General features: G+C 50.3%; 1 protein-coding gene across 5 annotated transcripts in view; it reads left to right on the top strand.

Annotated features, from left to right (window-relative positions):
- Nucleotides 1–22987, top strand: part of RNF157 (ring finger protein 157) — a 79816-nt gene extending 56829 nt beyond the window's left edge. For 2 of the 5 annotated variants that reach the window (XM_025468073.3, XM_035720727.2), the window contains 15 exons: nucleotides 457–574; nucleotides 1022–1088; nucleotides 1375–1418; nucleotides 1776–1823; nucleotides 4104–4175; nucleotides 4678–4837; nucleotides 4984–5096; nucleotides 7640–7878; nucleotides 8605–8713; nucleotides 10326–10437; nucleotides 10884–11071; nucleotides 11350–11415; nucleotides 12659–12707; nucleotides 14492–14602; nucleotides 20158–22987. In XM_025468073.3, the coding sequence (XP_025323858.1) occupies nucleotides 457–574; nucleotides 1022–1088; nucleotides 1375–1418; nucleotides 1776–1823; nucleotides 4104–4175; nucleotides 4678–4837; nucleotides 4984–5096; nucleotides 7640–7878; nucleotides 8605–8713; nucleotides 10326–10437; nucleotides 10884–11071; nucleotides 11350–11415; nucleotides 12659–12707; nucleotides 14492–14602; nucleotides 20158–20279 (1618 nt within the window). In that variant the 3' untranslated portion in view covers nucleotides 20280–22987. Of the gene's footprint in view, nucleotides 1–456; nucleotides 575–1021; nucleotides 1089–1374; nucleotides 1419–1775; nucleotides 1824–4103; nucleotides 4176–4677; nucleotides 4838–4983; nucleotides 5097–7639; nucleotides 7879–8604; nucleotides 8714–10325; nucleotides 10438–10883; nucleotides 11072–11349; nucleotides 11416–12658; nucleotides 12708–13314; nucleotides 14471–14491; nucleotides 14603–18346; nucleotides 18388–20157 lie in introns of those variants that run through there. The other 3 variants (XM_025468074.3, XM_025468076.3, XM_025468075.3) reach the window with 3 other exon arrangements.
- Nucleotides 22988–23001: the final 14 nt, after the last annotated feature.

Below are 23001 nucleotides of genomic sequence, written 5' to 3' on the forward strand. Positions count from 1 at the left end.
AGAACAAGAGCCCAGGGGAGCCACATCCTTCCCAGATGCGTGAGAGTCCACGCCTTCCACACTCACCCATGGAAGAAAACCTTTTTTACCACCAGGTGAGATCTGGCTCCTGAATTTGGATTTTCTTCTGCAGACCCCCACCTCCTCACCTTTCCCCTTCAAATCGTGCCATCTTGTGCTGTGGCAGATGGCAGCAGAACCTTTCATTTCATCGAGATACTATTTAAAAAAAAATCTATTAAGCTACGTTTCTGTGGATATATGGATTGAATAGATAAGTTTAGCGGCCTGACCAAGCAAGAGCAAAGGAAACGGATTATAAAGGAAATATTTTCTTTCCTTTTCTTCTCTATACCTAGAGCCTGTTGATATTGGGACCAGGCATGGGACAGAGGAAACGGCCCATCCATCTGGACTAGATGCTGACTTTTGCTTTGCTTCCCTTTTGCTCAACAGCTACATCCCCAGAGACAACAGCCTCCAGTCAGAGACGGTGCACTACAAGCGAGGGGTGTGTCAGCAGTTCTGCTTGCCCTCCCACACCGTGGACCCCTCGGAGTGGGCAGAGGAGGAGGTGAGCTGCCCCTGGACGAGGTGACAGGCTGCTGGGAGGAAGCGCAGGAGCAGGTTCCTCATGGAGACCTAGAGTGGCCTAGGGCCTCATCAGGACTGCGGCCACCAGTGCCCGGGCTGCCTGGATGCTTGGAGGCCATGCTCCCCTTCGTGCCCTTAAGCAGATGGACCTAATGTTCATTTTTCTGTTCCCAAGTAGCCCATTCACCTCAGATACTTGGAGAAAGCTGTGTTCAAAGAAATGAACCTGCAAGTTAGAGGGCTTTATAGCCACGAGGCTTTAGAAACGGTGGCATCCATTAAACAGACTTAGTTGGTCACGAGGTTGATGAGTGAGAGCAGAGATGAAATTAATGCTTCTTGACGACACCTCCCTCTCTGGTGGACTATTGTGCCATTTCAACATGTTAAGTCTTTTTTCTTTTTTATCCCTCTTCTTTGTCTTCAGCTTGGCTTTGATCTGGACCGAGAGGTTTACCCTTTAGTGGTCCACGCCGTGGTGGATGAAGGAGATGGTAATGGCACCTTCTGTCTTCTTTTGCTGTACACGTTGCCCTTTTGTGGTGCACAGGCCTGGCAGCCACTGTGGCCCTGGACCAACATGCCCTCTCTGTGGGGTCCCAGCAGGCAGTCTCCTCAGACTGACTAGAGCAGCACTGGGTTACAGAATTCACCCCTTCTCCTGACAGCCCAGAGCGTTAGTTTGCCAGTTGCAGGGAATCCGGGAAGGTAAATGGGCATCATGGTGTGATGTTGGGCTCTCCTTTTCATCCGTATGCCTTTATTTTTTTGTTTTTTCAGAGTATTTTGGCCATTGCCATGTACTGCTGGGCACTTTTGAAAAGGTGAGTAACTTTACAGGGCCTTACTTTATTACATTTAACTGTGCGGGGCCATGTGCAGTCCTGTTTGCTGGCTGCCTGAGCACAGCAGGATGAGTCCGGCTCAGAGGCCAGGGTCCCCTGTGGGGGGCTCCTTCCGTTTGGGTCTAGTTCCAGCCCTGCTGCCAACTTGCATAACCTGCAGCTCCCAAAGCCTTGGTTTCCTCTTCTTAACGTGGAAGGGTCCGACTGGGTACTTGGAAGGCCCCGCGGGTATGAGGAGTCTGTAATCGCCTGCAAGTGTAATTGAGAGGAGTAACGAGAACACCTGGTGCCTTATTGCCCCTCCTTCCTGGTCATAACTGTCCTTTTTCATTTCAGCACACTGATGGAACCTTCTGTGTCAAGCCCCTCAAACAGAAACAAGTGGTAAGTATTTGATGGCCAGGGGTCTTTGGCGTCCCCCCCACCCTTCTTTTTTTTTTTTTTATCTTTTTTTTCCCTTTTGCTAAGCACCCTTCTTTCTCTTCCATCCCCCTTTTTTTAAATCAAAGAAAAGTAAAAAAAAAAAAAAAAAAAAGTGGTTTTGTGTGTTAGAGACTCTGTGGGTGGCCTGAAAGGAATACTGATTTTTGGTGTCTTTATTGTTCCAGAATTGTTGGTGTTGAGACAGCCACTATCTGAGCAAAGGACTTGAGAAATGAAAGGACAAGATTTGTCTCTTGACATTAGGTTTAGGGAGAGCTTCTTTTATTCAAAATGCCAGGGTGAGAAACATTCCAAACTAAAGGATAAAGTGTTGGGGTCCAATTCAGAGCCAATTAGGGCCCTTGGCTTAATTCATCCCACTACTGCTTTTCTAACATCCCAGGTTTGCTGGCCATCTGCCCTCTTCCAGAATGACCAGCAAGTTATGCATATGTCTGCTTGAAGTCCTAACCCCTGCTGTGTGCCAGCCCTTTTTTCCCACTCTTGCAGGGGTGGGAGCAGAGTCATGGAGAGTGAGGAGGGAAGAGTAGTGCCAGTGGCATTGGTAGGCCCCCCTGCAGATGGGTGATAGATGTCTGAAATTCTGGATTATTCATTCATTGGAGTTAAGTGCTCTCCCCTCTTCATGAGGTCAGTAGCAGTCAATAACACCTTAGTATAAATTTGTTGATAATATCCTTTCCAATCTAATCAATCAGTAGGTTGAAATAAGTTGTAAGAGGGAGGGTAACCCAGGTGGCTCAGCGGTTTTGCGCCGCCTTCAGCCCAGGGCGTGATCCTGGAGACCCATGATCGAGTCCCACGTTGGGCTCCCTGCGTGGAGCCTGCTTCTCCCTCTGCCTGTGTCTCTGCCTCTCTCTCTCTCTCTCTCTGTGTCTCTCATGAATAAATAAATAAAATCTTAAAAAATTTGTAAGAAGCAGAGGAGGAAACACATCCTGAGCCCAGGGAAGGCCAGGCCTTGGTGAGTTGTCTTGTGGGGAGGCCTCATTCTCTAGGACAACTAGATAGTATGGAAACGGTTTATCTATTTTCCTATTGCTCAATTGGCATTAGTAACACAGTCTGTCAAGCTGGATCGTGAGATATGAAATCAGTGACAGGCTAGGTCTTAGGGGAGGGGACCAGTGAGACAGGTGAAGCAGAAGGTGGAAGGGGCTCCCGCAAAGAAACAGGAAAGGCCCAGTGTAGGGCAAGTGGGCATTAAAGTTGGGATTTTAAGGAATACGGCCAGGAGGGGTCCCTGGCTGTGTGGGCAGTGGGGTGCCTCGTGCAGGTGGAGGGGCTTAGTCGGCCTCCCATTCAAGGTCCTACTGTCCCTCTTTACTTGTAGTGTGTTCCCCTCTTTCCCCTGCCTGTTTCTTCTCCTCTCTTTTTCTTTTCCATTCCTTTATTAATTTTTTTTAAAGATTGATTTATTTATGCAGTGCCAGGGTGGATCAGTCAGTTAAGCATCAGCTCTTGATTTCAGTTCAGGGTCTTGGGATCAAATCCACATCGGGCTCCGTGCACAGTGTGGAGTCTGCTGGAGATTCTCTCCCTCTTCCTCTGCCCTTCCTGCTGTTTGTGCTCACTCTTTCTAAAAATAATTAATCTTTAAAGAAAAATAAAATATTTTTTAAAAAGGTTTATGTATTTACTTTAGAGAAAGAGAGAGCAAGGTGGGGAGGGACAGAGGGAGAGGGAGAGAGAAACTTTAGCAGGCTGTTGGCTCAGCACGGAGCCCCGTGCAGGGCTGGATCTCACTACCCTGAGATCAAGACCTGAGCCAAAACCCAGAGTCAGATGCTTGACTGACTGAGTCACCCAGGAACCCCTCCATTCCTTTATTTTTGTAAGGTCCACACTTAACTTCTATTACATAGTTAATGCTCTTATTTTGATGAATATTCCTCTATCGTTTTGCTGGTCTGTGCCTTTCTTAACTATGCTTTCTTAACTATCTGTAACCGTGAGCGGCAGTACACGTTGTACTGTGAACTTTTATGTTCCCTTTTGGGTATAATGGTGGGTGAATTAAACATTTGATTTTCTACACCCCTCCCCACCCCCGTCAAAGAGAAAACATAAGTAAATAAAAGCATCCTTTATTTGTCTAGGCCTTTGATTTTTTTCATTGTGAATCAGTAGTCCTTGGTTACCAGAGAAGGTTGAGGGGCGAGTTCCCACTTTCTCTGGGGTGAATCAGTCTGCCCTTGAACTTTGCTGTTTGCTCTTCAGGTAGATGGCGTCAGCTACCTCCTTCAGGAGATCTATGGAATTGAAAACAAGTACAACACACAAGATTCTAAGGCAAGTTCTATCCAAAATTCTGAATGTGCTTTTCCCGGGAGGCAGAGGGAGAAATGCTCCGATAAAGCTAGGATCTAGGGAATTAGCCTGCCAAACTCTGGTATCAGTTTGGTCGAAGAGGGTATTTTCTTCCTCATTCCAGATGCTTATGCTTATATCACTTTGGAAATGAAAAGCATTGGCAGGTTTGGATTAATTTCTCTGAGAGCCCTGGCCACTCGGTTACCCGGTAGGGTTCTCACTTGGCCCCTGCCCTTCCCTGTGTGATCTCCCTGTGTTTCGCCCCAACACTCTGAGCCCCCACAGATAAGCTGGAGATAAACAGCTCCCAGAATGAGGGAAACCGAGTATGCGAATTCACTTGCTAAACTGTAAAGTCCAAAGTGAGTGTCAGATTTTGTTCTTCCTACTTGTCTCAGCTCTTGGGGCAAGCTGCTTATAAAGAAAATAGAGGACGCTGGGGTGTTTGTATCACTGGCTACATTTCTGTCTCCTGGGACAGGTGGCTGAGGATGAAGTAAGCGATAACAGTGCTGAGTGTGTGGTGTGTCTCTCAGATGTGCGGGACACCTTGATCCTGCCCTGTCGCCACCTCTGCCTCTGTAACACGTGCGCTGACACGCTGCGCTACCAGGCAAACAACTGCCCCATCTGCCGACTGCGTGAGTCCCAGAGCCTCAGGCCCAGACCCCACGGGAGGGTCTGCAGGCTGACTGGCACCGGGAGGGGGGCTGTGGTTTCTGCCTGGGCTCTTGTTCACCCTGACTTTGGCATCAGGGTGGTCTGATGACCCTTTTCCTCCTTCTAGCCTTTCGGGCACTGCTTCAGATCCGGGCCATGAGGAAAAAATTGGGCCCCTTGTCTCCCACCAGCTTTAACCCCATCATCTCATCCCAGACGTCTGACTCGGAAGAGCATTCGGTAAGTTGGGCTGAGCACCGGGACTGCCCAGGAAGCAAGCGCTCTGGTCTCCTTGCTGGCTTTTTGCACCTTTCATCCTTCTTTACCTGACTTTGCAACAAGTAATTAAACCTTGGCACGCTGCAGTATTTAGTAAGCTGGCTGAGGTCATGTTGTATTAAAACCAACCAGCATTACAACGGAAAATTGGATACTGATCATTAAATTCCTCTTTTCCTCCCTGGGAATTCAGCATTGGCATCCAGTTAATATTTACCCCGCCTGGAATAGTCAGTCCCCTCGCAGCTTCATCTCAGTGGGCACTCCCCCCAAGCAGGAACAAGGGGTGATTATTTTGTATTTGAATACAATGTACTGTGTTTATCTGAGTCCTGGAAAAGGTAAGTAACTTTTTCTTTACCCTGTTTCATGGCTCCGGCCACAGGGAATCAAGTGGATGACATAGTTCACTTCCGTGTTCTGGTGCAAGTGATCGTGCTCAGTGCAGCCTCCAAGCTCTGTGGTCGTAGCGCCTCCGCCTTCAGATCCACACACTAGTAGAGGAGGGCCGTCATTCTGCATGTGGTATTAGCATAATTAGTTAGCTATTTAGGGAGGAAAAATCAGCTTAGCACTCACTCCATACCAGATTAACAAATAAATTCCAGATGGAGTAACTAGTTAACTATATTAAAGCAAAGCAAACCAAACATTAAAGACAGAATAAATTCTAGACGATTCTTTAGTTGACTTTCAATGGGAGAGGATTCTCTAAGCTTAAAAGCAGAGGGACATTACTAAAAAAATGTGTAGATTTTACCACATAAAAAACTTTAAAATTCAGATGTATAAAGATTAAAATTAAAAGGCAAACAACAAATCATTTAAAGAAAAAATATCTTCACATTTATATCAGAGGAAAGGCTTTGCCTTTCTTTGCCATGGCTCCTATGAATCAAACAGAAAATAGACAAAGGATACTTTTAAAAATTCTCAGAAGAGGCTGCTTAGCGGGTTAAACAATTTTTTTTTAAGTTAACCACATTAAAAACCCACAATATGCAAATTAAAATGAGATACCATTTTTCACCTTTCAGATTCTAAAGCTTTTTAAAGGAGACTCCATGAAGGGTACCTGGTGGTGCAGTTAGTTAAGCATTGCCTCTTGGTTTCAGCTCAGATCAAGATCTTGGGGTCATGAGACAGAGCCTTGCATTGAGCTCAGCGCTGAGCACAGTGTCTGCTTCAGATTCTCTCTCTCTTCCTCCCGCTCTGCTCCTTCCCTGGTTCACTTATACACAGGTGCTCACTCTGTCTCTCAAATAAATAAAATCTTAAAAAGAGAGAGACTCTATGCTGGCAGAGAAGCAGTTAAAATAGGTTCTTTGTACTACTTATAGGATTGTTGGAGAAACAAAACAGAGTAGTTATATACATCAAGAGCCTTAAGAACATTTATCTCTGGTAATCTAAGATCTAAGAATTTATTATATTTATTTTTAAAGATTTTATTTATTTATTCACAAGAGACACAGAAAGAGAGAGAGAGAGAGAGAGAGGGTCCAAGGGAGAAGCAGACTCCGTGTAGGGAGCCTGACATGGGACTCCATCCCAGGTCTCCAGGATCAAACCTTGGGCTGAAGGTGGTGCTAAACCTCTGAGCCACCCGGGCTGCCCAGATCTAAGAATTTAATACCAAGAAGACAATCTGAAAAAAAAAGAAAAGGTTTGTGGGAGCATCTGTCTACTTGCTAGATGGATGTTGCCCAATTCACGAATCATTTAGTAAAACCAATTAAATCTTCAAAAAAAAAAATAAAGATTCATACACAAGGATGTTCTTCAAAATGTGGTCTACAGTAGGAAATGTTGGATGCAGCTAAATCCCCAGCACAAGTAGAGTAAGTAGGAAACATGGACTCTATGAAAAGGGGACATGTATGAAAGGAAATACTTAGTTTGCTGACATAAGCAGGAAATAAAATTGTTATTTACAGAGTACAAGTGTGTAAATTGAACAGGGAAAAAAGTTGGAAGAACACATACCAAAATGGTAATAAAAGTTTTACTTTGATTATTGATTATTTCCACCCCTACCCCCCTTTTCTACCTTTAATATTTTTTACCTTTAAGTCTTTTGAAAGTTTCCTATAATGAACACATATTTCCATTTTAGTTAGAAAAATAAATATTACGAGGAAGAAGTTTATCTGTAGGGATGCCTGGGTGGCTCAGTGGTTGAGCATCTGCCTTCTGGCTCGGGGCATGATCCAGGATCCCCTGCAAGGAGCCTGCTTCTCCCTCTGCCTCTGTCTCTGCCTCTCTCTCTCTGTGTCTCTCATGAATAAATAAATAAATCTCTAAAAAAAAGTTCATCTATAAGTGGAATCTAGGACTATGTGTTTCTTTGACATTTTATTATCCTTTGGCTTATTTTACAGAAGCTCTTCTTGCCGGATCAGATGTAAAAGAAAACATTTTTTCAGATTAGAGTAGGAAACATGATCGTGCCATAAAACAAAGAGTACTTAATTAATGTTTCAACCTGTCTCTGATTCCCCCAGTCCTCAGAGAACATTCCACCAGGTTATGAAGTGGTGTCTCTTCTGGAAGCTCTCAATGGGCCCCTCACCCCATCCCCAGCGGTCCCTGCACTCCACGTGCTTGGAGACGGCCACCTCTCAGGAATGCTGCCCTCCTATGGCAGCGATGGCCACCTGCCCCCGGTCAGGACGCTCTCCCCGCTCGACCGCCTGTCTGATTGCAGCAGCCAAGGAATCAAACTCAAAAAGAGTCTCTCTAAGTGAGTGGTTGGTGTTCAACAGTGTTTACCCTGGGTTCCCTGATGATATGCTTTTCTTCTGTCTTTCGCCTCCTCGCTACTGGCTCACGTCCTGGGTCACTGGAGCAGTGTAGACCCTCCAGGCTGTTCCCAGCTTGGTTTCACTGAAGACCTGGGGCTACCCCTCAGGCAGGAGGCTATCCCATCCTTTAGGAGGGGGAGATAAGGTGGCATGTGGGTACTTCGGAGAATCCAGGCAGGAAAATCGCAGGTGTTCTTGGGTGGGGGGACGGGGTGGGGAAGAGGACATCCCTGGGATCAGGGAAGCCCGTGGTGGGCACCGCTTAGTCTAAAAACTGAAGGAACCCTGTGCTCTGTACCTGTACCTCTTATGCATTGAAACCCAATTGGGCACAAGTCCTGAAAAGCTTTCTGTGGCAGAGTTAAGGAGCATGTTTTATAGGTAAAAATATTGAGACCCTAAAACTGTCAGTGGTTTTTCCCCCAGTCCAGACCCAAGGTATTGAAGGAGTTCAAGGCAAAACTGAGATTTTCTGACCCCCAGAAAAGCTCACTCCCTCCTTAGTGTTCTTTCTCAACACGCCCTCCTTCAGAAGACCTGGGTGTCCCCCACCCAGCCCTCTGGGTCCTCTTCCTCCTGTGAGAGCAGGCTAATGAGAGTGCAGGCCGGTTCAGTTCTTTACAGGGATACTGGCTTCAGATGCTCCTCTCCCTGGACTTCTGCAGGTCTGTTTCCCAGAATTCTTCTGTGTTGCATGAAGAGGACGATGAGCGTTCTTGCAGTGAGTCAGACACCCAGCTCTCTCAGAGGCCATCAGCCCAGCATCTGGAAGAGGTAATCTCAGTCTCCATTTCTCGGACGTTGGATGGCGGGTACTTTTGTCTCGCCAGCCTCTCCAGGTCCATCTGCTTTCATTCGCTCCTCAGGTACTATGGAACATTCTTTGAGACAGGAGCCAAAGCTTCATTCCATTCATCCTTTCAACAATATATTGAGCCTATGTTATGTGCCAGGCACTGTTCTGTACGCCGAGAACAGTGGCAGAACTGTCTCTGTATGGCAGTTAGCCAGGTAGATTGGAAAAGGCAAAGATGATAAAGTGGTCCCTGACCTTGGGAGCTCGGGGTCTAGCTGAGGACCAGACATACATACAACTAACAGCACTATGTCTAGCACACAGTTGTTGTTCAGTATGTATTTGTTGGATGAATGAATGATTCTTTTTTTACTTTTAAGATTTATTTATTTATTTGTGTGAGAGAGAGCGAGAGTGCTCAAATGGGGGGAGGAGCAGAGGGAAAGAATCTCAGGCAGGCTCCCTGGAGAGCATAGAGCCTAATGCAGCACCTGATTCCATGACCCATGAGGTCATGACCTGAGCCGAAACCAAGCGTGGATGCCTAACCAACTGAGCCACCCAGGCATCCCTGAATGAATGAATCTTAGCTATAGAGAATGAATGAATATTAACTGTAGAGAACTGCCCCCACAAAAGGACAGTACGGTGCTGTGGCAGAGACATGAGAGATTATGTTATGTAGTGAAAACCAGGGAAGTGTGGTGGAGGAGTAGCATTTGAGCTGGATCTTGGCTTTTTTTAGACTTGTAGAAAAAAGTGAGAGAAGCATTCCAGGTGGTGAAGCAGTCCGTGCAAAGGCACAGAGCAGAAGCTGGGGCTCTGAGCAGACCAGTGGTATGCAAGAGTGTTGCCCACAAAGGCCCATATGACACGGTTGCAGCATGGTCCCCCAGAGAGCATCTGAGGCCTCAGGATGGCTCCGCTGGCCCAGGCAGGTGGGAGTGCCTGAACTCTCTGGGGCGCCTCGTCAGCTCAGTTGGTGGAGCTTGTGACGCTTGATCTCAGGGTCATGAGTTCGAGCCCCATGTTGGGTGTGGAACCTACTTAAAAAAAAAAAAACTCATGGAGAAAAGGGTATGGGGACAGAATCCCCATCTGCCTGGGAGAGGTGAGGATACTGGCCCAGGTGGCCGATAGCTGGGTGTCAGGAGTGGGTCATGAGGCAAAGGTAGTGTTTGTGTGAGGTCCATAGAGCTGGGACTAACCCGATATCCAAGTTAGAGACGCCTTGCAGGCAGTGAGGCCTCTGCTGGTTTTGTGTTCTTCAGAAGGAAAGTGGTTTATAATCCTGGGAAACCCGGGGTGGTTCCCGTGTCACAGCTGCTGGGTGACCTGTGTCACCTGAGCTGCAGTCTTTGTGTGGCCCTAGCAGATGCTGAGCCTCAGGCAGGATGTGCTGACTGAAGTTTTCACCTCCCCTGGGAGGCAGCCATTCCGGGCCAGGGCTGCAGAGGAGGGAAGACAAAAGAGAAACCGTCCCTGCTCTGCACGCAACCTCCTGACAATGGGGCCCAGGGCCCTCCCAGTGTCCTCCGCCTCCTCCTTACCCAGTCCCCTGCCCTTACACCTTCCTCTGCTTCCCTCCAGGAATGTGATGTAACCCCAGAAAGTGAAAATCTTACCCTGTCATCCTCGGGAGCTATTGACCAGTCGTCTTGCACAGGGACGCCTCTCTCTTCCACAATTTCCTCCCCAGAAGGTACATGAGGGAGCAGGAACCATTGCAGGTTCTTCTGCTCAGCCTAGTCCGCGGCACTCCTGATAGCTCCTGTGGGCAGACTTGGGACCAGCAGGTCAATACCGAAGCTGCATGAAAACCAGGCCCCTCTCAGAGGCCAGGGGGTCCTGCTGACAGCTGGGGGGAGGGCTCATCTCACCCCCCCACCCCGGCCCTGCCACCATGGGTTCCTTCAATGCTGGGTCAGGGACAAGCAGATTCTTGCTCCCTGGATTGAGTTCTGAGCCCTAAAATGTAAAGGAGCAGAACCTTGGAAAAATTTAAACCTAGACCTTTATTGGTGAGGCTGTGGTGAGGCCACTCTGGTCCTTACTGCGTGAGCACGGGGAGGTTGCTCTGCTCCTCGGTCAGCTCAGAGAAGCCATACCTGACCTCCCGGCTCCTTCCTTCTGCCCCTGACTCCACAGACCCTGCCAGCAGCAGCCTGGCCCAGTCAGTCATGTCCATGGTGTCCTCCCAGAGCCAGCACTCCCAGATCAGCACCGACACAGTCTCCTCCATGTCTGGCTCCTACATCGCCCCTGGCACTGAAGAAGAGGGAGAGGCCCTCCCTTCACCCCAGGCCGCCAGCAGGGCCCCCTCAGAAGAAGCAGAGGTAAGGGAGGAGCACAGTGATTGTCTTTGCTGCTTTGTGCGCTGCACATGCATCCAAAGTAGCTCAACCTAAGGTCTGCCGGGGATACTGCCAAGTCCCCTGCTGTGCCCAGAAATGCCCTGGAAAACAAGGTAGGGCCATTGAATCAAAGACTCCCTCACGTCTGACTCCTGTTTGGTGCCACTTCTGTCCCAAGGACTTGGTTTGGATTTGCTGCCCTGTGGGCTGGGTAGGAGAGCAGTGATGTCTGTGCCTTGATTTCTGTTGCTCTTCGGCAGGTGACACCAGCAGCATCTCCAGACAGCAACTTCGTTGGCCTCGCCGCTGAAGAGCAGGATGCAGAGGTACCACCAACGGCGGGCGCAGGGCTCCCTCCCATCAGAGGGGCTGTTGGCACTGGCGGGGGACGCAGTAGGCTGGGGTCTGTTCTGGAAGAAGCCTTCCAAGGTGGTGTGCTTGGCTCAGTTAGGGGCGGGCTGTGGTATAGAGGGAAGAGTAGCCATGCACTCTGGTTGGTGGATGGTCCCTTAGCCCATCGTATTGGTCACTGCGTAAAAGGTGTGGAGTGAGTCCTAGAGGGAGCTCTTCCCATCCAGACCCTAGACTTGAGAATGTGATCATCCTTCGTTCACTTCGCATTTACCCAGAAGGACTGCGTCACAGGCACCTCCTGGCACTGGAAGACATAAAGACCCCAGTGACTTGGTTTTGGCCTCCGCATCCCCCTGACTATATATACTCATCCAGGGGCACCTGGCTGGCTCAGTCAGAAGAGCATACAACTCTTAATCTCAGGGTTGTCAGTTCAGGCCCCACGTTGGATATAGAGATTACTAAAAAAATAAATAAACTATATACTCATCCAGGAGCTCCATGGCAGGATTACAAGTCAGCATGAGGATGCCCTGGTGGAGATGTTCAGGAAATGCATGAAATGCTCAGGTCACAAGGAGGGCACTAGAACTTTTTCTTTTCTTTCTTTCTTTCTTTTTTCTTTTTTTTTTTTTTTAAGATTTTATTTATTTATTCATGAGAGACACAGAGAGAGAGGCAGAGACACAGGCAGAGGGAGAAGCAGACTCCATGCAGGGAGCCTGATGTGGGACTTGATCCCGGGACTTCAGGATCAGGCCCTGGGCCAAAGTCGGTGCTAAACCGCTGAGCCACCCAGGCTGCCCCACTAGAACTTTTTCTTGAGCATGATGCTCTCATGGGAGTATCTGGAGAGAGTTTGGGATGCTAAGGAATTTCTGGAAGTTTTATGATCATACTAGCTGCTTTTTCATTTGACATTTATTTCCACCTTCAAGAAACAGTATGAGATAAACTCTTGCCAAAGCTATTCCTGAAATTCCCTGGGTACGTCTGTAACAGGCCTCAGACCTGGTCCCTATGGGCAGACCATGCCTCCCCAAGCAAAATCTGTATCTTCCAGGCCTCCTAGGCTTCTCAAACACAATGGACAATGTATACTATTGACGAAGGCCCCAGCGTGAGATACCATTAGCCCAGTTACTTCTGTCTTTAACTGATCAATATATTCATTTTACTGTTTTTATAACTCATAGCACCTTCCTTCTGTCCTAGGGAAATGATGTTATAGAGGAAGAGGATGGATCACCCACACAAGAAGATGGTAAAAGACCTGGTCCTTTGCTCCCTCTTATTAGATTTCTTTCCTGGGTATTCTTTAATGGGTAGAGAAAGGGGTACCAGTTATGACTTGGTGGCACTACTCAGTTGTGTGGCTGTTGGGGAAAGATTGTCTTCTTGATGGACTATCAGAGCAGGCAGGGTATCTGAGGACCACAGTGGGTCTTCCTGGCTCTCTCAAGGCCTCAGCGCCAAGGATGTATGATGAAGCTGCTGCAGAAGGCACACAGGGAACTCTGTATTTGCGTGGACTAGGTTCTGAAGTTTCTTGGGCAACCCCCATCACCTTCCTTCCCGCTTCTGCTTTTCAACTGAATCCCTCAGAGCTGCTCTTGGCAGCTTTGATGTTTAGCAGCAGCAGCAGCAGCAAAAACAATTTTCTCCACTTGGGAGAAAGGACTGTTAGGCATTGGTTTGGTTTTGCTTTAGCAAAGATGGCAGCTGATGTTTCAGTAGCAGAGGGACCACAGGGGCCAGCGGCCACAGAGAAGGTGCAAGAAAGAGACATCAGCCGCTCAGCATAGACAGATGTTGGTAGGCTATTGTAATGACTTTCTTTGCTGTAACTCAGGCCTCCGTTATATCTTCAGATGGAAATGTTTTGTCTCCAGGAAGGCTGGGACAGAAGGGATGATCTACAGAGCAAGGAAGGAGGGAAGTGGAGTTGGGGCTGGGAGAGCCCCCCTGGGAATGAAACACCACGTGCTCCAGGAGCCAGCATCTCTGCCCTGTGCTGCTCTGAGGTGCCTCTCGTAGAAGGACACCTCCAAAGCAGACCTGGACCCCAGCCTGGATGAAGATGTCATCCTAGTTGCTTCTGCTTTAGCGCTGGCCGTTGCTTGGGGAGTTCAGGGGTGTGCATGCTGGCCTGACCACTCTCACCTGACCCAGTAGCCCTGAAGGAAGGCCTGGCCACCAAGGCTGTGTCTCTGCCACACTTGCACGCCAGCCCAAGACAGGGCCGGGTGCTTCATTGACTCGGTTGATGCCTTCAGTGCTCGGGGTTCCCAAGTCACCCTCTGTGATTGCTTCCCCCCCCATAGAATGTTTGCTTCTGAAAAATGCAGGGTGGCGGGCAGTTTCTGCCTGACATTCCATAGCCCTCACGATGGATTTATGTTTTTTCCTCTCCCTTTCATCAAGAGAAAACCAGAGGTGTGGGGGAAGCTAGAAAAAAATAACATCTGAAACCTTCCCCTTCCCCTTCCATGTCTGTAGGTTTCTGCTCAGACCCTTAAAACATACTTGAAGTAACAAACTAAGTTTCATAGGAAAATAACACATAATTTTGTGAACGTGGTGATCCTGAATAATATGCAAAATTATGGAACCTGAGACCTTTAGTTTTTGTTTTATGTATCTATCATTTTACAGAGCCTCGTGGTCATAAACACCCAATGTGCCCTGGCAGACCCAGGCAGGAGCAGAGGCAGCCTCAGTGGCAGCTCTCTCTCACATCCCCCAGCCGCGCCCCATGCACCATGCGGCTCCCTGTTGGGCCCACACCCTCCCTGGTGGTCCCCACACCAGCTGGGAAGGGGCCAGTTCAAGAGACAGGGCAGCACAGGGCAAGAACACAGACAGGCCCACACAGTTTGATTCAGTTCGATTTCTTTATTGTCCACTCTTTACCCACTTAATTACTGTCTTTTCTTTAACATATGATTTGATTTTTTTGTCTCCATCCTTAAGATTTTTTTTTTTAAGGACAGCAAAGTAGAGAAAAATATAGCCAGCCCCTCTCTAACTGCGTTAACTCCGTTACAGGCCAGAGGACATGCGCATTTCTAGGTATGGAGTGTGACAATAACAATGACTTTGGCATCGCCAGCGTGAAAGCACTGGACAATAAGCTGTGCCCTGAGGTCTGCTTACCGGGTGAGTGGCAGCTGCTGAACATGAATTTGGTGGGAGATGCTCCCCTGCTCGCACCCCTGCTCTCACCCTGGGACACTCATCTCCTGCCCTGCCCTTCCTGCAAGAAGGCATGGGCTGTGCTAGGACGCTGGAAGCCAGATGCTAGAAGGAAGTGAGGAGGCCTCGGGAGAGCCCCTGAACTTTGTGCAGAGAGCGAACCCTGCTCTGAACAAGAATATTAGGACAGGAAGACAGGAGTAAAATGCCCTCTCCTTCCAAATTGGCCTGCTCGCGCCGCCCTCCACCCCGATCCTGCAGGCCCCATGACAGGTGGCCTGGTCTTGTTTTCAACAGGACGTTTGAGGCAGACCCCATCTTCAAGAAGGTCTTGGGAAGATAGCCTGAGTCCTTAAAAAGGGGATGTGTAGCTCCTCGGAAGGAATTTGTTTAGTTAGGAGCAGGGAGGAATTTGAAAGCCTACACGGTTTAGATTAGCACATGGCTCTGTGAGGCAGTGAGCTTTGGGTTACGAGTCTCATTGTATTTTTTAGACTTGGATCCCAAAGGAGAGGTCAGGAGTACAAGGGTGACTATGCTCCCTGGAGCCCTAACTTTAAATTTAGTCAGGACTATCACTATGCCCCTTGCTCCTCCTGATACTAAGCTGAACCTGAACGCAGGAACTGTGTTAATCACACTGTGAGCACTCACTTCCTGCTACTGCACATGGTCATTCAAGGGCTCTGCAAACAGCTTCCCTGAAGCCAAGTCTTGCCCAGGTGGACCAGGTCAAAAGCGCCCTCCTGGTTTCACAGCAGAGATTGTCATCCACACTGTGGTGTTTGTAATCTCTCCAACATCCCCTGAGATGAAGACTTATTTGAACTTCAGAACAGCCATGTCACATCATGGGTCCAGTGCTTTACTCGCTCAGCGAAGCGGCTAGAGGCATTGGAGCGGCACAGCCTCGTGTGGTGGCCGCTCTCCGTCAGCCTGTGAGAGACACTGGGCCTCACACGCCTGCGTGGCCCCGCACAGGCTGGTGGCAAGGAAGCCATAATTCCTAGAAGATGCTTTCTCCAGCCTTTCAAAGGCCTCTCTCCAGTTGTTTTCTATTTAGTGTGTCCTGAAGATACTGCCCAGGACGCTTCACGTTCAGTGAGGCCAAAAGATGCCATGTCAGTCCTCCTGCTTCTCCCGCCTGCGGGTGGAGGAGGGAGCGTGGACCCAGTCAGGCCTGGACTGGAGCTGTGGGGCCCGGGCACACTTCACTTCCTGCCTTCCCACTCCTCACCTCGCGTCCGTCTGTCCATTTGTTTTTCACGTCTTTTTGCCACATGTAAATCTGTCTGTCTGGTTTGTTTCTTTTGAAGCTCATTTATGTTATGTAGACTCCGTATGGAAGTTTATGTTCACCGCGCCAGCACTGTGCCCCCCCCCACCCCCGGCCATGCTATGCCCGACACCAAGCTTGCTGGGCGTGCGCACATCCCAGAGGCTCCTGCTTATGATTCCAGTCCTAACTGGCAAGGGCCTGTATTCAATAGATTTTCTGAGAAAAAATATTTGCGAAAATATATTAATCCCTGCTCCACAAAAAATGGGGATGCTTCTGTGGCAAGCATTATGAGAAGGATTTACATCAGCATCCCGTGTCACTAGTTGGGAAAGATGACATCTCTGTCCTCTCTGCCCTGTGTCTGTGGCCGCTCTATAGCAACCATCCTTTTGCTAGGCTCCCACCTCCCTTGAGGGGCTCCCCCGCCCACCCTCATTTTTCGGCAGAGGGAGCTGCTGGGAACTGTTTTAGCCAACCATGCTGGTGGAAATTGAGCTTGTTTCTTCTGCTTCCTCCTCCTCCTGACTCCTTCCAGCCAACCTGCTTGTTAATATTTATTCCACTTATGGGATTGCTTGGGATGAGGAAAGAACCCCTGGGGTTCCTTATGGTGCTCTCAAGAGCCAGCAGGCTGAGATGAAACTAGGTTCACAGTTCAGGCTAGTGGTGCAACCAAATGCCTATGACCCCTGTTGGGAGAGCGACTCAGGTATAAGCACTTGAGATGTCCCCTCGGACCCTCCCCAGAGGTCACAGGGCTCTTACAGGAGATGGAAAGCGCGTCTGCTTTCTTGGTAAAATGTTTCTCTGGTTCCGCTGTTAACATCACACTGGTAGCAATGGGATGGAGAACTCTCTGGAAGCATCTGTTGGGTTAATAACAGGAGTATCCACTCTGGCAGGTCCTGTGGAATAAATAGGCCTCCTCACACTCAGCTGTAAGTTCAAACCTCCATCCTGTGACTGAGACACCTGCAGGCTGGCTCGGCTCCATGTTCTGCACCCATCAGGACAGCTTCTCAGGCACTTGGTCTCTGCTTGAGTCTGTTTCTCTCTCCAAGTGGTGCCACTCCCTTCATGGAGGGCTGAGGAGAAGCAGAGCCGAGGGGGGCATCCCACACTCTCCCTTGTGGCACATGCCGCCCTTCCGGTGCTCACTCGTGCTCTGCCAGGAGACCCAGCTGATGACGGAAGACCATGCGGGTCCCCATCCTCACCACTCTCATCACACTCGTGGGAGTGTCACTGAGAGGGCACCTGTGTCCTGCTAGCTAGCCTCTTTTCCCCTAAGAAGCTTCTGAGCCTTCTTAGGCCCCAAGACCAAGGGGGTAGCATGTTCTGAGATTGTTCTAAAAGGTCTCAAGGGGAGGAAGTCTAAGTTGACAGGTACACGAGATGAGCAGGTTAGAATTGTGAGGCCAGGCTAAGTAGATATGGTTCTAAGGAACTGGGTGGAATAGGACATAGGTGGCAGCATAGTGGCCAGGGAACCAGTGATAAGTCTGTGAACAGGTTGTGGGTAGCGTATGTATGTGATGGAAGAAAAGCAAAAATCATTTCGGTTTGTTGGTGGAAATAGAAATATGTTTTTGAATGACCACACTGTAGGAGTGGACATACCCAATGAAACCTAGCAATGCCTACAGAAACCTGAAATTCAGTTCACTCCTCTCTTCAAGCCCCATAACCCAAGACGGAGATGCCGCTAGGAAAGTTTGCACTTCATAGACACAAAGGGAAAATCTGAATTAGGTTTCTCTTTCCACTGGAAACTCTCTGAGACAATCAAACCATTAGAGCATTTACATCTAATCTGTGGCTTGGTGTAGAGGCAGGAAAAGGGTGTGTGGAATTCCCCTAAATATGCTCCCCAAATCTACCTCTAGAGGTCTCTCTGCTCTCCCTTTTCTCCTCATCTAGATGGGAATTGAAGGGAAGTCACCTTGATCTATCTCCACAAAGGATTTTGAACTGCCACGCTCAAGCTCCGGTGTCTGGCTGGAGGGGACAGAGTGGCAGCACTTGCTCAGGAAGCCCTGTCACCATGCTGGCCCACCTCTGCAGCCAGTGGAGGGCAGCAGCAGGGTTTTGCTGAGGGCCCATCAGATTCCTTGCAGGGGGAGGGGTACCTCATTATTGCTGCTCAACCTCCCCTTGCCACCCAGGGAAATCAAGACGCCAGGGACAACACATGCTTCAGCTCTGAGTCTTAAGGCTCTTCCAGAAGGAACGGTTTTTGGCCCTGGCTAAGGATTCTAGAGTGGTGGAGTTGGTAGCAAGGACTCGTGTGAATTCAGAGTCGGGACAGCCTGTTGGTTCGGCGTCTCGTGGCGCGCTGGTTGGCGGCGGCGTGGATTGTATTGTGTGCGTGCGTGTGTGTCTTCTCTCTTGTTCACCGTTTGCTTTTGGTCTCTCCCATCAAACAGCCGCCGTTCCGGAGTCCTGCCCCATAAACATTGAGGACTAGGTATGAGATCTACCAAATTCTATAAGTGAACGAACAACTCTTTGCATTTTGGGGGTTCCTGACCTAGAGGGCAGTCTTGCCTTCTGTTCATCCTGCCACACTCAGGAGTGCCGCCCTTAGAGGAGAAAGCACTTTTGACCCATGTCCCAGACTCCAGGGGAGAGAGATCTCCAAATTCCATCTGGGTGTGAGAGATACCTACGAGTTTTCTGCTTTGCTCACCTGTCTCCCCCAGGGGCGCACCTCCACAGACCGCTATTAGAGCCTTAGGCCAGATTATCACACCAGGACACTTATGGGAAGAAGCAGTTTATACCTACTTAATCCTAGCATTCGGACCACTGGAGGGTCTTGGGCTGGCCCTAGTGTGAGGCTGACCTCAGATGTTTGAGAGCAACCCCCTCAAACACAAGCAGGGTGAGCCTCGGGCCCCCTGTGCACTCAGTCTGCTGCGTCTGCCCTGCATGAGTCCTGAGGGGCCAGGCCTGCCCCGGAGGCGGCCAGGGGTTCCTGGTTCACTCACACTGTGGCAGCTGGATAGACTGGGAGGCCCCTGCGAAGCAAGTCCACCAAACCAGGCTGGGGGGGAGGGGTGCCTGTGAAGGCGGGCCATGCGGGGAGGGTCGTGGACCCCATGGAGTTAGGTCTTCACCCGGAGCCTCTGACTCACGGGGAGCTTTGCGCTGCACTGAAACGAAGGGATTGGATGAGCCAGTCTGGCCCAGGAGGGCTCTTGAGGGGAGACCCCGGGGAGAGATGAGGGTGGCCTGAACAAAGAACGGGGGCTGGTCTTTGAGCACATCTGACAAGTCAGCGCCTGCTGTCTCCTCCTTTTGTCCTCACAGCAGTCCTGTGAGGATAGCACTATGCTCCCACTGGATGGGTGGGAGAACCAAGGCTCCCAGTGAGGGGGCCTACCCAGGAGCACGCAGCCAGTTGGTCAGGACTCGGGAGTGAAGCCTGGGTTTTCTGACCACAGGCAGACAAATGGGAGGCAGTGATGGATTAAATACAGAGCACCTAGGGCAGGGGGGCCCAGGATGGGCTTCTAGCACCTGCAGCTGGTGCTCATCCTGCAGAAACAGCAGCAGATTTGTGGGAGGACATGAAGTTTAGTGCATGCTGCCTGGGGGATCCCAGGGCTCTCGGGCCGCTGGCTCCTGGGGCAGTTGGTGACCTCAGCAGGCTGCTCGGGGCAGGAGAGATGAAGAACAGCAGGTGTGCAAGAGGGGTGCTGCAGCCATCACACCAGCTCCCCCCCATGCCCTTCTCTCCCTGGCACCCTGCTGGGCTACCAGCCCCTTCCTGCCCCCTCCCCCCCCCCCCCCCCCCCCCCCCCCCCCCCCGCTCCCGCAGCAAACACTGACACTGGACCCAAATTAACACACTTTTCTCACCCCCCTCTGCTGCTTCCTGCCCTGGCAAAAACCTCAGCTAGACTGGGTTTCTTTGTCCTCCTCCACCATGACATACAGGCAAACTTCAAAACAAAGAAAGATACAAGAGTGGATTGTAGGGCAACTAGATACCTTTGCATATCCCTCTCCACAAGGGCCATGGCTGTACTCAGGACAGCAGCAGTCCCCTGGCCCCACGGGCGCCCATCTCGCCCTGTTCTCCCTCCCTCACTGTGGCTCACACACACATGGGAGTTTCAGATAACACACATCCTGCTAGCATCCGTGCCGAACTCCTGGGCTGTCCTGCTGGAGATGCCATCTGGACCTGGCCAGGGGTCTGCTTCTATACCCTTCCTTTTCTCTTATCCAGGGAGCTGGCAGGCTGATGACAACGTTGTCAGTCGTCGGAACACACAGCACCGGCGCTTATCATCTGGCAGCCTGGAGGACCTTGAGGACAGACCCTGTGTGTGGGGTCCTTTGGCCGTCTGAGAGCCCCAGCCCTGCACCTGGGCTCCCTCTTGCCCCCACATTCCATCCTGGCCTCACGGGACTGCTGGCCCCCTGGGTGTCCTCAGCAAGACCACGAAGACTACATCCAGACAAGAGCTGGACGTGGAGGTCAGCCTGTTCCTGCTCCCAGCCCAGCCTCCTCCATAACCATCACCCTTCCCCTCCCAGAAGGAACTAGAAGCCTCCTCTCTCCTTGTGGGCCAGAGCCTCTCAATGAACTACAGCTCATGAGACCCTTTGCAGAGACTCTGGAATGTATCCACCTCAGGTGGAGCCAAGGTCCACAGGCTGGTTGGTTTTCGTGCATCTTTTCCTCCCTAGGAGGCATTCCAAGAAGGCCTGGAGTTTTGGCAGCTTCATTACAAACCCCATCCGGCATTTTATCTGGTCTCTAGAACATCATAAGCACTTTGGGGTGGGGTTGGGGGATGGCTTCTGTGAGAAAGGCAGGCCATTTTGTCAAGTTTCCCTCAGAAAGCATTAGGAGGAGCTCCTTCTCAAGGATAAGGAATGGTGGCAACCAAAAGGTTGGGTGAAAAAAACAGTTCTTGCTTCTGGTCACAGAGCTAGTCTCCTGTGCCTCACGTGATGTCTGCTTAGGAAGGAGGCCTTGAATCCCAGAATCTCCCAGTTATGTGGTCACCCCAGGAGGGTTATGATCAGGTGCATTCATGAAGGCCTGGGACTCCATCCTAAGGTGACTTTTCAAAAAACACATCTTTGGCCACCTCTGTGTGCCAGGCACTGTGTTAGCTGTCCTATATTCTCACATTTCACCACTGCGCCCTGTCAGGTAGTATTCTTATATCCGTTGTCCCTGTCTCCACCCCTTTTTGTTCATAGTTGAGAAATAGGCTGAGGGAGGGGTGGAACAGTGATTCTCAAATTGGTGCCCAGGAGGCTCCCAGAGCCCGCCGAGCTGGGGCCAGCGGTGATCTGAGAGTCTCCCCGCCCCATGTGTTGTCCTCCCCTGCCTTTCAGATCTGCTAAGCCTTGGGGCTGGGGTGGGGGTGGGGGGTACTCCTTCATTAGGCTCTTTAGAGATTCAGAAGTATCATTCAAATCATGTGCCCCCCCAGCCCTCATCAGCCCAGTGTAGGGCCTGTAGACAAAAGTCTGAAACAGCAAGGCCAGCCTGCAAGCTGTTGGGAGTTACTCCTCTGCTCTCAACACTGGTGTGGCCAGTGGGTTCCACATAGTTCTTGGACAGATGTGTTGTCTACTGGCTTTGGGAAAAGGTGGTCTTTGGGGGGAACATGAGATAGGGAAGCAAAGTTGGATACAGCCATTTGTAAGGCTGAGATGCAGTAGAGCCTTAGGCCCAGTCCATCATGATGGCCTGTCTTCGTATTCAGAATTGTTACCCTGAGTTTTTCAGGGCCACTTCCAAAACCCCAAAGAGAGCCCGGTGCCCAGGGAATCTTTTGCACCTTCCGTGTGGCTTCTTTGCACTGTCAGGCGGTGGTGACCCTTGCCAGGCCCAGTGATTATGGCTCAGGTCCTGCCCTGGTTGGGGGAAGGCCCATTGTCCTGACAGATGTGACATGAACCAAGCCTGAATCTAGGCTTCTGTCTTGAGTCCTGCCGTGGACTCTGCTGCTTCAGGCCCGACTCCTTGTCCCTTCTTTCCCCCAGCTTTCTTCCAGACCCTTTCATGTTTGCGGTCGGAGCAATAACCCCACTTCCTGATTTCCTTGAAGTTTAAGCGCCAGGGAATGGGGAGCTTCCCTTAGCCCGGGGGGGCAGCACACAGCCTCCCCTACTCTCCTGGTAGGTCACATTCACAGTGTGCTGTCACCTGAGATGAAGGAGATGCAGGGTAAACAGTAGCCACAGTGGCCAGGAACCCTGAGAGGAAACCATTATCACCCTCTTCTGAGGAGGACCCGAGTCCTTCCTCACAGCACATGCTGGGTCCTCCCTCCAGCAGGAGGCTCAGAAAGATTCTGAAAGGCCTTGGTTCCGTAACCAAGACATGCTTGGGTTAGAAATGGCCCTTTCACTCCTGCTTCTCAGACCCATCCTCCCATCTCTCTCTCTCTCTCTCTCCACCCCCCCCCCCTTTGTTCACATTTGGCTCGTAGGCAAGCAGAAATATCCCATCCAAAGGAGCCGGTCTTTAGCCTGACCAGGGAACAGGGCAGTTGCCAACCCTACTGCCCCAGTCCATCGTCTAGAGACCATCATGTTAGACGATAGTGACCCAGAGAGAATGGGACGGGCTTGGCTCTTCACCAGAGAGCACAGACTACCTGGAGGCCCGAGGCTCTTCCTGCCAACTCCCATCTTGGGTCTGAGCACTGCTATGGCCTCGAGGTGGTGTGGTGATCCTGGCCTTACAGAGCCTTTTTCCTTTTGCCCTTCCTCACCCACTTCATCCAGCAGTTTATGCCCACACCGGGGCATCTCCTGGGCACAGACCCACACACTTTGAGCCGTCTCACCTGGGGAGAGCTAGTGTCCCGCCCGCCTGATCTCGGCATGCTGGTTGATCACTTCGCTTTAGGACCTGCACACCTGGTGTGTGCTGGTGTGTGTGTGTGTGTGTGTACTGTTTGTGCCATCTGGGTACCCCTCTCACTCCCTGGAGTACACTCATGGGCACACTACAGTGAGGACATCAAGGATGCAATATTTATGGATTGCTGCATGATTCTTAAAAACGAATAAAACTGTTTACAAGGGAAGGAGAGCTGTTAAT

The sequence above is a fragment of the Canis lupus genome, chromosome 9 (genome assembly GCF_003254725.2).
Source record: "Canis lupus dingo isolate Sandy chromosome 9, ASM325472v2, whole genome shotgun sequence".
Lineage (NCBI taxonomy): Eukaryota > Metazoa > Chordata > Mammalia > Carnivora > Canidae > Canis > Canis lupus.